Here is a 13,054-nt window from a genome sequence, read left to right on the forward strand (position 1 = left end):
TCTCCCCTGTCCTCTCTCAAAATAAATAAATAAAGTAAAAAAATAAAGTGAAGAAGAGAAAACTGCAAAGCAAACTATAGCTAAAATAGAGCCTAGAACTCAACAACAAGGCTCTTCCCTTCAGTGATTCTCAAACTTTGATGGGCACCAGAATGCCCCAGAGGGCTTTCCAAAATGCAAACTGCTGGATTCTACCCCCACAGTTTTTGATTTAGTAAGTCCAGGGTGGGGGCTGAGAATTTTCATTTCTAACAAGTGCTCAAATGATGCTGATGCTGCTGGTCTATTTTAGGAACCACCACAACACACCATAGTTTATCCATCTTTTTTCCTTTTCATCGTGGACTACACAGGTTATGAGGGCACAGAGCACTCATACAGAAATGGGAACCAGTGATGAACCTAAGAAAAAGACATAGCTAGCAGCAAGAGGGTAGAGAGAACAATAGTCCTGGTTTGTGTGGTACTTTCCCAGTTTTAACACTAAGTTCTGAAGCCCAGGAAACCCCTCAGTCCTGAACCCTCCTTAATAGTTTGTTACTCTAGATGAAGGTAAACAAAATTAAGTGCTGGTTAACTGCCAAACACAAAAGGACATATTTACTAAGAACATGGTAATTTCTGGTGAATTTATTTGAAAATGATTTATTAATTTATTCTTATTCCAACAAATTTGTATTATGTAGTGATTATGTTAGGTGCTATGGAACACTATGATAGGCGCAGTGCTCCTGACCCACGGATCCCATCCCACCTTAGCAAAAGGTAAAAGTAACTTTACACTGAGCTTGGTAGACAGAGACTCCATGCTTACATATTCAGGGACACAAGAAAGAGACGTAAAAAAGAAACATCTCACAAAGAAAGTTTTCAACGCACCATGGGCAATACTCAAATGATTACCTTCCTTCTTTCTTCCTGTGAAAAGAGTACATTGTAGAAAAGTATGGATTGAAAGTTTAGGCAAGCGAGGGTGAAATAATTAATGAATCAAGGTCCTAGGTGAGACAGAAGGTAAAGGAAATCCTTTAGCGAGAAGGACTGATCTGTATCCCTGTCTCTCCAGAGCCCTGAATATGTGATTTGCTTGTTATAAATCAATGCTGACTGTAGTTAAAATATAATTTTCAAGGCTAAGTTAAGCAAGACTTCAAAAAAAGTAAATATCCTGATGAATACTAATGGTGACATATTTCAGGAGTATATAACAGTAGGGAGAATAGACTGCATGTTAAAGTGTTACTTCTGCTCTGATTGCTAACGGGTATATTCTTTAAAACCTAGACTTAATTATCAATCTTTTGACCTAAGGATGACAAATTTCATGAAGACCCTTAAAGATTCCTATATACTACAAATAAAATGGAGAAATATTTTGAGAACATACTTTAGGACACTGGATGAGTCAATAAGATAATGCATAAATTACTAAATGTGAACTAGGGGCTCTTTGTGAATATTAGATTAGACTCTACTCTCTATGAGAATATTGGTTTTGATTTGTGACTTCTATCCTCACTAATAATGCTTTTTTTCCTCTTGTGCACATAGTAGCCTGGATTCTCTTTCATCATTCTATAGTGGTCAATGAAGTTATTGTACAGCTTCACTTTCAATGAAACCTAGGGGAAAATAAGCCTCATACCCATCTCTCTGTCTCTCTACCCATATGTAAAGGAAGCCATTAAAAAAAATAAAAGAAACAAGGTATTAAACTTAACCCTGTCAAATCTTAGCAATTAAAAAGTATAATATTTTAAGAGAAGAAAAAAAGATCAGCAGAAATGGAGAAAACAGATTGCATCCTAAATTCCGTCAAAAGAAAAAATGCAAGTTTGGATAGTGATGTCCAATTCTTTGGAAGCACATTATCTATCATGATGAGTTCACTGAACAGTCTTACAGACTAACCCTCTGTACTCTCTTGTGGCGTATGTGTGTATATATGCATTATCATATGGAACCTCAGAAGTCTCTAAAAACTTTCTGTAATTATCCCTCACACAATTATTGAACTGATGGTTTTGTTCCACAGGAGCTATTGTGACTTCCTAGTTTAACTCCTCAAGAGATGACGTGGATGGAGATAACTCTTCTTGTAAGATACAAACACGTGTTTGTATTTAGTTACTCCCTTATCACAGAGCTTGTGTTATGAAGCAATTTCTGTAGTATCTGTAGTTATAGGACACTGTAGGTATAAATGTAGGGTTTCAGTTAAACTCTTTAATCCACAGGTCTATGTAAAGGACTGTCCTAAGGTATCCTCCAGCTCACTGGTTCTTAAAGAGTGGTCTGAAAACACCTGTAAGGATCCTTGAGACCCTTTTAGTGGGCCTGTAGTTTAAAAACTATTTTTATGATAACACTGAGGTGATATTTGCCTTTTTAACTCCCATTATCTCATAAATGTACAGAGGCTTTTCCAAAGGCTACCTGATGTGTGATGATGTCATCTCTCTGACACTGAGAGGGATGTGTGATTTTGTGTTCTTGAATTTTAAACATTTCTCAGTCTTAATATCTAATACAGTTAGTATCAATAGATATAATCCACATCCAAGAACTTTTTGGGGTCCTCAATGACTTTTAATAGTGTTAACGTGTCCTAAGACCAAACATTTTGCTTTATCCTGCTTTATAAAGGCTTTGTCATTCCTAAAATGCTTTCCTTTCTAACTGATCTAGTTGCAACTTCTGTTTTGTGTGATGAGATAAAGAGACAATTTGAAGTAGATATTGACACAATATTATTCTGCTGATATGAAATTCTGGTAGGCAGGATGTCGGGTGTGTTCATAATCCTAATGCTGTCAATTTTAAGCCTGAAGCCCCAAGAGACGAGCAGTGTTTAATACATCATCCCTTGTTAAATAGCAGCCACAGAGTTGGCGATAGCCAGTGAAGGATTCCCTGCCATGTAGGACACGCCAGTTGTCTATAAATAGAACCTGTGAATGGGCAAAAACAGAGAATAAAACACCATCAGAACAAGGGCAGACCAAAGGAACTCTAAATCAGAAGAGATCACTTAAAAAAAGCTTTAGGTTGTTCTCTGATTACATTTGATGACATATTTTTCTTTTTGAGATTAAACAAACATTTGGAACTTAGGATATGCATGGCCCTGCAGCAGGCTGGGTGGAAGTTACAAAGATAAGTTACAGTAGGTAATAGGTCCTGCACTTGACAAACTTGTTTCTTGAGTATTCTTTTACTCAAGAATACTTGAATATCTATTGAGTATCTACACTGGCTTCATTTTATTGTTATTTGACATCTTTAAATCAAAATTATTTGACATCTTTAAATCAAAATTATTTGACATCTTTAGAGTTTGGCACCCACCCTGCCAGGCTTTAGTTTGACCCAAAACTCATTCTCAGGTCTCCTCAACTCTACTGTCAGAGTCCGGTGTGCTGTATACCAACGATGGACAACATCATAAGGCACAGTATTGATGACAGCTCTGTCATAGTTGTTGTATCTAAGATGAAATCACAAGAAGAAAAGATATCCTCAAACACATGTTAAAGACACCTTTTGCTTATTGAACAATTCTATATAAGGCCTTTTCTATATTCATTACTTGTCCTAGATAAGGTGAGAATAAGTCAACGTTTTCTTAGGAATATAGGACTGTAGAGAGGAGCTCCACTGCCTATTGACCATATATATATTTTTTCTTTGGAGAATCTGGGGGTAGGAGACAGAAGTAAGTTCTAGCTGGTTTCTCTTCTTAGGATATGATGTTTTATCTAAAGTACATTCTCTTGGCCAAATTTTACAGAAGCACTGGGGAAATATCTGAGCTTTCTATTCATCAAGCTGAGGTGGGCAAGAGAGGTGATACTAACATGGCTTTATTTTTAACAGAATGACTTAGAACTTCTAAGTGTTTCCCTTTGGGGGGAAAAGCCAAGCTATAGCTTAGTGACAGTTTACCCAGGGATCTTCATTAATTCATTCATGTAACTCTAACATTTATATGAGCAGCTCCTATGTGCTAGGCGATGTCAGGTGTTAAAGACACAATGATAAACATAGCAGATGTGACCCCAGCCTTTGGGGAGTTTGTATTCTATTAAGAAAGACAAATGAAGAACAAGTAATAAATACATAGATAGTTACAGATGCTATAAAGAAAAAATACCGTAATGTAATAAAAAGTGATTGGGAACTCTATTTCAGATGGAGTGTTAAGTGAGGACTTTTTTGAAGAAGTGATATTTAAGCTGGTACCTGTGTGATAAGAAACCAACAATGTGACATGTGAGGGAAGAGTGTTCCAGGAAAGAGGAATAGCAAGTAAAAAGCATTAGGATGGAAAGGAGTTTTATTATGTTTGCATAACAGCAAGAAGGCCATGTGGCTGGAGCTAAGTAAGCAAGGGGAATAATAGGAAGGAATAATGTGGAGGAGATAGCCATAGGCCAGATCATGTATAACCTTTTAGGCCATGGTAAGGACTTTGGGTTTTATTCTGAGTACTATGGGAAGCCACTGAAAAGCCTTTGCTAAAAATATTGGATTTTTTTTTGTCTTTTTTTTTTTTTACTTAAGTCAAATTAACCTTTTACTGAAGTATAGTACATATACATAAAAGTACATAAATCATAAGCCTGATGAATTTTCATGATGTGAACACATTCCTTCCCCTAGCATCCAACTCAATAAACAGATCATTACCCATATCCCAGAACACTCCCTTGTCCCCCTTTCCCATCTTGTCTCTCCCCTAACTCAAGGATAACTACCATCATGACTTCTGTCACCAAAGATTAGTTTTGCTTGTTTATAAACTTTATATAACAAAAAATACTACAGAATGTACTCTGCTGTGTCTGGCTTATTTCATTTAATATATTTGGGAGATTTATCATTGTTGTGTTATAGAGCAGTAGATCATTTATCCTTCATGCTGTATAGAATTTTATTTTGTGACTATACCATAATTTATTCATACATTCTACTGTTGATCGATATTTGAGTAGTTTCCAGTTCGGCACTTTACAAATAGTGCTGGTGGTGCTGATCCTTGATGGCAACATAGGAAGCTCCCAAACTCACCTCCCCCCATGCACATACCAAATCTATAGCTACACATGGGGAAACTTCCTCTGAAAGAAATCCAGAAACTAGCTGAGTGACTCCTACACATTGGGCAAATGAAAAAAAACTCACATCAAAATGGGTGAAAGATGCTGAGACACAATCTTACTATAAACCCCACCCCTGGTGCAGTAATTAGGAGGGAACTCAATTCCAAGCTTCTCTCTGAGGACTGAAGAGTTAAAAGTTTCTTAATTGGCTGTCTACCCAAGGCTTAGTGCAAGGGAGCATACAGATATGCTCAGATCCTGGTCTTGCCTAGAAAGAAATCTACTTGTATACTTTAAAAGCTGCTAACCAAGAATCTGGCTTCTAATTAGTTTGTATCTAGGTGCTGACTGAGATCCTCCCTTTTGGGAGGCTGACAGGTCTTGACACGCCATCAACTACTGGGAGGCACTAAGAACAAAAAAAAGTGGCTTAGACAATCATATAAGTTTGAGAAACAACCAAGAGCTAAGGCTGAGCTGATTTATGAGATCCATCTCCTACACAAGACCACTCTGTCAAGAGTGGGAGAGGTGGCTGTTTTATCTAATATGCAGAAACCAACACAGAGTGAAAAAAATGAAGAAACAGAAGAATATGTTCTAACAAAAGAACAAGGTAAAACTCCAGAAACAGACCTTAATAAAATGGAGATAAGTGGTATATTTGACAAAGGGTTTTTAAAAATGGCCAAAAGATGCTCACCAAGGTCAGGGGACCAATGCATGACAAAGTGAGAATTTTAACAAAGAGATAGAAAATGTTAAAAAGTAACAAACACAAATACAAGCTGAAAAATACAATAACTGAATTTACAAAGTTAATAGAGCAGACTAGATAAAGTGGAAGAAAATATCAGCAAACTCAAAGGCAGAAAAGTAGAATTCATTCAATCAGAGGATGTAAAAAATGAAAAAGAGTGAAGATAGATGAAGGGAATTACAAGACTCCATCAAGCAGACCAATATTCACATTATAGGGGTCCCAGAAAGAGAAGAGAGAGAGAAGGGGGCAGAAAGCTTATTCAAAAAAATAACAGAAAACTACTCTAACCTAGAGAAAGAGACAGCTACATCCAAGAAGCCCATGGAATCCCCAAAAGAGGAATCCAAAGAGACCTACACTGAGACACAATATAATTAAACTTTCAAAAGTTAAAGACAAGAAGATAATCTTAGAAGAAATAAGAGGAAAACAACTTGTTGCATATAAGGGAACCCCCATAAGAATATCATCACATGGCAGGCCATAAGGGAGTGTCATGATATATTCAGAAATATGAAAGAAAAAAAACCCCTTTGAAACAACAATACCCTATGCAGCAAATTTGCCATTCAGGCAAAATTCAGGCAAAATTGAAGAAGAGACAAAGAGTTTTCCAGAAAGCAAAAGCTGCTTTGTCAAAGATTAGTTGGCCATACATTTGTGGGTCCATTTCTGGATTCTTTATTCTGTTCCATTGATCTATGTGTCTGTTTTTATATGTCTTGTTTTTCCTAATAAGGGCCTTTTTTAGCTTATAGAAGTCCCTTTAACATTTCTTGTAAGGCCATTTCCCGTATCCAATGGGAAAAAGACAGTTTCTTCAGCAAATGGTGCTGGGAAAACTGGACAGTGACATGCAGAAGAATGAAACTAGAGCACTTTCTTACACTGTACACAAAAATAAACTCAAAATGGATAAGAGACCTCAATGTGAGACAGGAAACCATCAAAATCCTACAGGAGAACAGAGGCAGCAACCTCTTTGACCTCAGCTGTAGCAAATTCTTACTAGACACATCTCTGGTAGCAAGGGAAATAAAAACAAAAATGAACTATGGGGACCTTATCAAGATAAAAAGCTTCTGCAACAAAGGAAACAATCAACAAAACTAAAAGACAACCAACAGAATGGGAGAAGATATTTGCAAATGACATATCGGACAAAGGGTTAGTATCCAAAACATAAAAGAACATATCAAACTCAGTACCCCAAAAACAAATAATCCAGTGAAGACATGAATAGACACTTTTCCAAAGAAGAATCCAGATGGCTAACAGACACATGAAAAGATGCTCAACATCACTAATCATCAGAGAAATGCAAATCAAAACAAGGATGAGATACTACCTCACACCTGTCAGAATGGCTGTAATTAACAAGTCAAGAAACAATAGATGTTGGTGAGGATGCAGAAAAAGGAGAAGACTTTTGCATTGCTGGTGGGAATGCAAACTGGTACAGCCACTCTGGAGAACAGTTTGGAGGTTCCTCAAAAAATTAAAGTAGAACTACCCAGCAACTGCACTACTAGGTGTTTACCCAAAGGATACAGGAGTGCTGATTTGAAGGGGCACATGCACCCCAATGTTTATAGCAGTACTATCGACAATAGCCAAAGTAGGGAAAGAGCCCAAATGTCCATCAACTGATGAATGGATAAAAAAGATGTGGTATCTGTATATACAATGGAATACCACTCAGCGATGAAAAAGAATGAAATCTTGCCATTTGTAACAACGTGGATGGAACCAAAGCATATTATGCTGAGCAAAATAAGTCAGAGAAAGACAAGTATCATATGATTTCACTCATATGTGGAATTTCAGAAACACAACAGGTGAACATAGGGGAAGAGAAGGAAAAAGAAGATAAAAACAGAGAGGGAGAAACCATACAAGACTCTTAAATACATAGAACAAACAGGGCTCCTGGAGGGGAGGTGGGTGTGGACATGGGCTAAATGGGTGATGGGAATTAAGGAGAGCACTTTTTGGGATGAGTACTGGGTGTTATATGTAAGCGATGAACCACTGGGTTCTACTGAAACCAATGCTACACTGTGTGTTAATTAACTTGAATTTAAATAAATAAATTAAGAAAATAATGGCTGAAGGATAGGAAAATAGTTCTATCTAAATATTTCCTTTTTCAATCATTAGGGAACAGTATGAAAAATTATATGCCAACAAACTGGACAACATGGAAGAAATGGACAAATTCCTAAACACCCACACACTACCAAAACTCAAACAGGAAGAAACAGAAAATTTGAACAGACTCATAACTAGTGAAGAAATTGAATTAGTCATAAAAAATCTCCCAACAAATAAGAGTCCTGGACCAGATGGCTTCCCAGGGGAATTCTACCAGACATTTAAAGCAGAGTTAGTACCTATCCTTCTCAAGCTGTTCCAAAAAATAGAAATGGAAGGAAAACTTCAGGGCTCATTCTATGCAGCCAACATTACTTTGATTCCCAAACCAGACAGAGACCCAGCAAAAAAAGAGTACAGGCCAATATCCCTGATGAATATGTATGCAAAAATTCTCAACAAGATACTAGCAAATTGAATTCAAACAGCATATAAAAATAATTATTCACCATGGTCAAGTGGGATTAATTCCTGGGCTGCAGGGCTGGTTCAATATTCCCAAATCAATCAATGTGATCCATCACATTAATAAAAGATAAGAACCATATGGTCCTGTCAATAGATGCAGAAAAAGCATTTAACCAAATTCAGCATCCTTTGTTAATAAAAACCCTCAAGAAAGTCAGGATATAAGGAACATACTGAAACATCATAGAAGCCATTTATGAAAATTGCACAGGTAATATCATCCTCAATGGGAAAAAACTGAGAGCTTTCCCCCTGAGATCAGGAACACGACATGGATGTCCACTCTCACCACTGTTGTTTAACATAGTATTGAAAGTCCTAGCATCAGCAATCAGACAACAAAATGAAATCAAAGGCATCAAAATTGGCAAAGATGAAGTCAGACTTTCACTTTTCACAGACAACACAATACTCTACCTGGAAAACCCAACACACTCCACCAAAATCTGCTAGAACTGATACATGAATTCAGCAAAGTCGCAGGGTACAAAATTAATGTACAGAAATCAGTTGCATTTTTATACACCAATAATGAAGCAACAGAAAGAGAAATAAAGTAACTGATCCCATTCACAATTGCACCAAGAACCATAAAATACCTATGAATAAACCTAACCAAAGATGTAAAAGATCTGTATGCTGAAAACTATAGAAAGCTTATGAAGGAAACTGAAGAAGATACAAAGAAATGGAAAAGCATTCCATGCTCATGGATTGGAAGAATAAATATTGTTAAAATGTCAATGCTACCCAAAGCAATCTACACATTCAACGCAATCCCAATCAAAATTGCACTAGCATTCTTCTCAAGATAGAACAAACAGTCATAAAATTTGTGTGGAACCACAAAAGACCCCAAATAGCCAAAGTAATATTGAAGAAGAAAACCAAAATGGGAGGCATCACAGTCCCAGACTTTAGCCTCTACTACAAAGCTGTAATCATCAAGACAGTATGGTATTGGCACAAAAACAGACACATAGACCAATGGAATAGAATAGAGAACCCCATAATGGACCCACAAATGTATGGCCAACTAATCTTTGACAAAGCAGGAAAGAGTATCCAATGGAAAAAAGACAGTCTCTTTAACAAATGGTGCTGGGAGAACTGGACAGAAACATGCAGAAGAATGAAACTAGATCACTTTCTTACACCATTCACAAAAATAAACTCGAAATGGATGAAGGACCTGAATGTGAGACAGGAAACCATCAAAACCCTAGAGGAGAAAGCAGGAAAAAAACCTCTCTGACCTCAGCCACAGCAATTTCTCACTCGACACATCTCCAAAGGCAAGGGAATTAAAACCAAAAATGAACTATTGGGACCTCATGAAGATAAAAAGCTTCTGCACAGCAAAGGAAACAGTCAACAAAACTGAAAGGCAACCGATGGAAAGGGAAAAGATATTTGCAAATGACATATCAGACAAAGGGCTAGTATCCAAAATCTATAAAGAACTCACAAACTCCACACCTGAAAAACAAATAATCCAGTGAAGAAATGGGCAGAAGACATGAATAGGCACTTTTCTAAAGAAGACATCCAGATGGCCAACAGACACATGAAAAGATGCTCGACGTCACTCCTCATCAGGGAAATACAAATCAAAACTACAATGAGATATCACCTCACGCCAGTAAGAGTGGCTAAAATGAACAAGTCAGGAGACGATAGATGCTGGTGAGGATGTGGAGAAACGGGAACCCTCTTGCGCTGTTGGTGGGAATGCAAACTGGTGCAGCCGCTCTGGAAAACAGTGTGGAGGTTCCTCAAAAAATTAAAAATAGAGCTACCCTATGACCCAGCAATAGCACTGCTAGGAATATACCCAAAGGATACAGAAGTGCCGAAGCATAGAGGCACATGTACCCCAATGTTTATAGCAGCACTTTCAACAATAGCCAAATTATGGAAAGAGCCTAAATGTCCATCCACTGACAAATGGACAAAGAAGTTGTGGTTTATGTATACAATGGAATACTACTTGGCAATGAGAAAGAATGAAATCTGGTCATTTGCAGCAAGGTGGATGGAACTGGAGGGTATTATGCTAAGTGAAATAAGTCAGGCAGAGAAAGACAGGTACCATATGTTTTCACTCATATGTGGATCCTGAGAAACTTAACAGAGGACCATGGGGGAGGGGAAGGGGGAAAAAGTTACAGAGAGGGAAGGAGGCAAACCATAAGAAACTCTTAAATACTGATAAGAAACTGAGGGTTGATGGGGGGTGGGGGAGAGGGGAAAGTGGGTGATGGGCATTGAGGGGGCACCTGTTGGGATGAACACTGAGTGTTGTATGGTAACCAATTTGAGAATAAATTATATTAAAAAATAAAATAAATATTTGCTTTTTAATACCCCTTGCTCTAAAGTTTAATAAATTTAAAAATATTTATTATTTAATAAATATTATTAAATAATAAGTTTGAATAGTCATTGTATGTTACAAATATCTCATTTATAGAAAAAGCTTACTTATATAAAAAGTATGTTGTATTTTTATTTTATCAAATAATACTGATCACTGTGTTCTGTTTCCAGTAATGGCTAAGTAAATCCTATTGGATCAACCCCTCCTCTCACACATGACAATTAAAAACTCTAGATAAAATACCAAAAATAACTATCTGAAGGTACTATATAGGCAGACTGTGGGGTGGAGTTGACACTTGGAAGAAAGGAACTGCACTGGGTGAGTTTCCATTTTCATGACATCTAGCCTGAGGGCATGCCACAGCCTACACCATATCAGGCAGCTAAAATCCTAAAGGAACTCTCCATTTTTTTCTGGCCTGAAGAACCAGAGGATAGGCTTGGTGCAACCACTGCTACCAAAAAGTGAAGAGAAAATCCTGGAAAGGAGAGAATCAGAGAAGGAGAGCACCAAACTCTGTGTGTAAGCTCTGCTCAAATATCTGGATGGATGGCCCCTGAATTGCACATGTGAAAGAAAAACTCCAAGCATTACATCTAAAGATAAAATAATGGAACAGAAATTTGAGCTATCAAAGAACAGAGTTTGAATTTTGAGTACAACTAAGTTAATTGCCTATTTAAAAAACGTGAAAATCAACATTCTTTGGAGAAATACAAGAGTCTAAAGTCTCAATAACATAATATTCACATTCTCCAGCATACAATCCAGAATTATTCAATGTAACAAGAACCAGAAAAATGTGATCTATTATGAAGGGTACAGAGAACAAAAGTCAATCCTGTGATGTCTCATAAGTTGGAAATATCAGACAAGGGTTTTAAAGCAGTTATTCTCATTACATCAATGAGGTGAAGAAAAATATGCTTATAATGAAGGTATAGAAACTCTTAGCAATGAATAGAAAGCATAAAAAAGAACAAAATGTAAATTTTAGAACTGAAAAATACAATATCTGAATTAAAACATTTACCAGATAGGCTTAACCATAATATAATATGTTAACAGATAAGGGTATGTGAATTTGAAAACAATAATTTCATTTGATCTATTGGAAGAAAAGATAGAAAAAATTTGAAAAGAAACGGAATAGAACATCAGGGACCTGTGGGACAATATTAAAAGGTCTGACGTGTGTAACTGGAGTTCTGGAAAGAGAAGAGAAAAAATGGGGCAGAAAAAACTTTGAAGAGATAATGACCAAAATTTGGTGAAAGTCATAAATTTAAAGATTCAAGAACCTCAGAGAGAATTCCCATTAGGAATACAAAAAGAACAATACCTAGGAACATTACAGTCAAATTCCTACATATCAACCTGAAGAGTAAATCTTTAAAGCTGCCAGAAAAAAGGTTATATGGTGCATAAATTAAAATATAATTAAATAAAATATATTGAAAATAATCCATAAGAAGTTAGGAAAGGAGGAACAGCGAAAATAAATAGATCAGGCAAAGAGAAAACAAAAGATTAAAAGTAAAAATAAATTACATTAAATGTTAATGGAGTTGGCATAGGAATAGACCTATAGGTCAATGTTACAGTACTGAAAGTCAGAAATAAACTCATATATCTATGTACTGTTGATTTTCAATAAGAATGCCAAGACCATTCAATAAAGGAAAGAATAATCTCCTCAATAATAGTGCCAGGACAAACGAACATCCACATACAAAAAAGAATATGGTTGGACCTCACACTGTAAACAAAAATTAACTACACCTTTAGAGACATAAATGTAAGAGCTAAAACTATAAAACTCTTAGTATAGGTTATAGGAGTAAATCTTCATGACCTTGGATTAAAAAAAGCCTTCTTAGACACCACACGAAGAGTATACACAACACAAAAATAGATATTTTGGACTTCATCAAAATTTAAATCTTTAGCATGTCAAAGAACACACTCAAGGAAGTAAAAAGACAAGTCACAGACTGAGAGAAAAATAGTTGCAAATAATATATCCAATAAGGAACTTTGTTCAGAATATTTAAAGACCTCATAAAACTGACCAATAAGAAGTCAAATGATACAATTTAAAAATAGACAAAAGATCTGACTGAAGAAGATCTGTAAATGGGCAAGAAGCATATGAAAGACGTTCAATATCATTAGTCCTCAGGG

The 13,054-nt window shown here is 36.4% G+C and overlaps 1 protein-coding gene across 4 annotated transcripts in view; it reads right to left on the reverse strand.

Annotated features, from left to right (window-relative positions):
* Positions 1 to 629: 629 nt before the first annotated feature.
* Positions 630 to 13,054, reverse strand: part of TMLHE (trimethyllysine hydroxylase, epsilon) — a 98,724-nt gene continuing 86,299 nt past the window's right edge. For all 4 annotated transcript variants that reach the window (XM_042974712.1, XM_042974713.1, XM_042974711.1 and 1 more), the window contains 2 exons: positions 3,349 to 3,487; positions 630 to 2,951 (listed from right to left, as the gene is read on the reverse strand). In XM_042974712.1, coding sequence (XP_042830646.1) covers positions 2,820 to 2,951; positions 3,349 to 3,487 — 271 coding nt within the window. In that variant the 3' untranslated portion in view covers positions 630 to 2,819. The remainder of the gene's footprint in view (positions 2,952 to 3,348; positions 3,488 to 13,054) is intronic.

Source organism: Panthera tigris, chromosome X (assembly GCF_018350195.1).
Source record: "Panthera tigris isolate Pti1 chromosome X, P.tigris_Pti1_mat1.1, whole genome shotgun sequence".
Taxonomy (NCBI): Eukaryota; Metazoa; Chordata; class Mammalia; order Carnivora; family Felidae; genus Panthera; species Panthera tigris.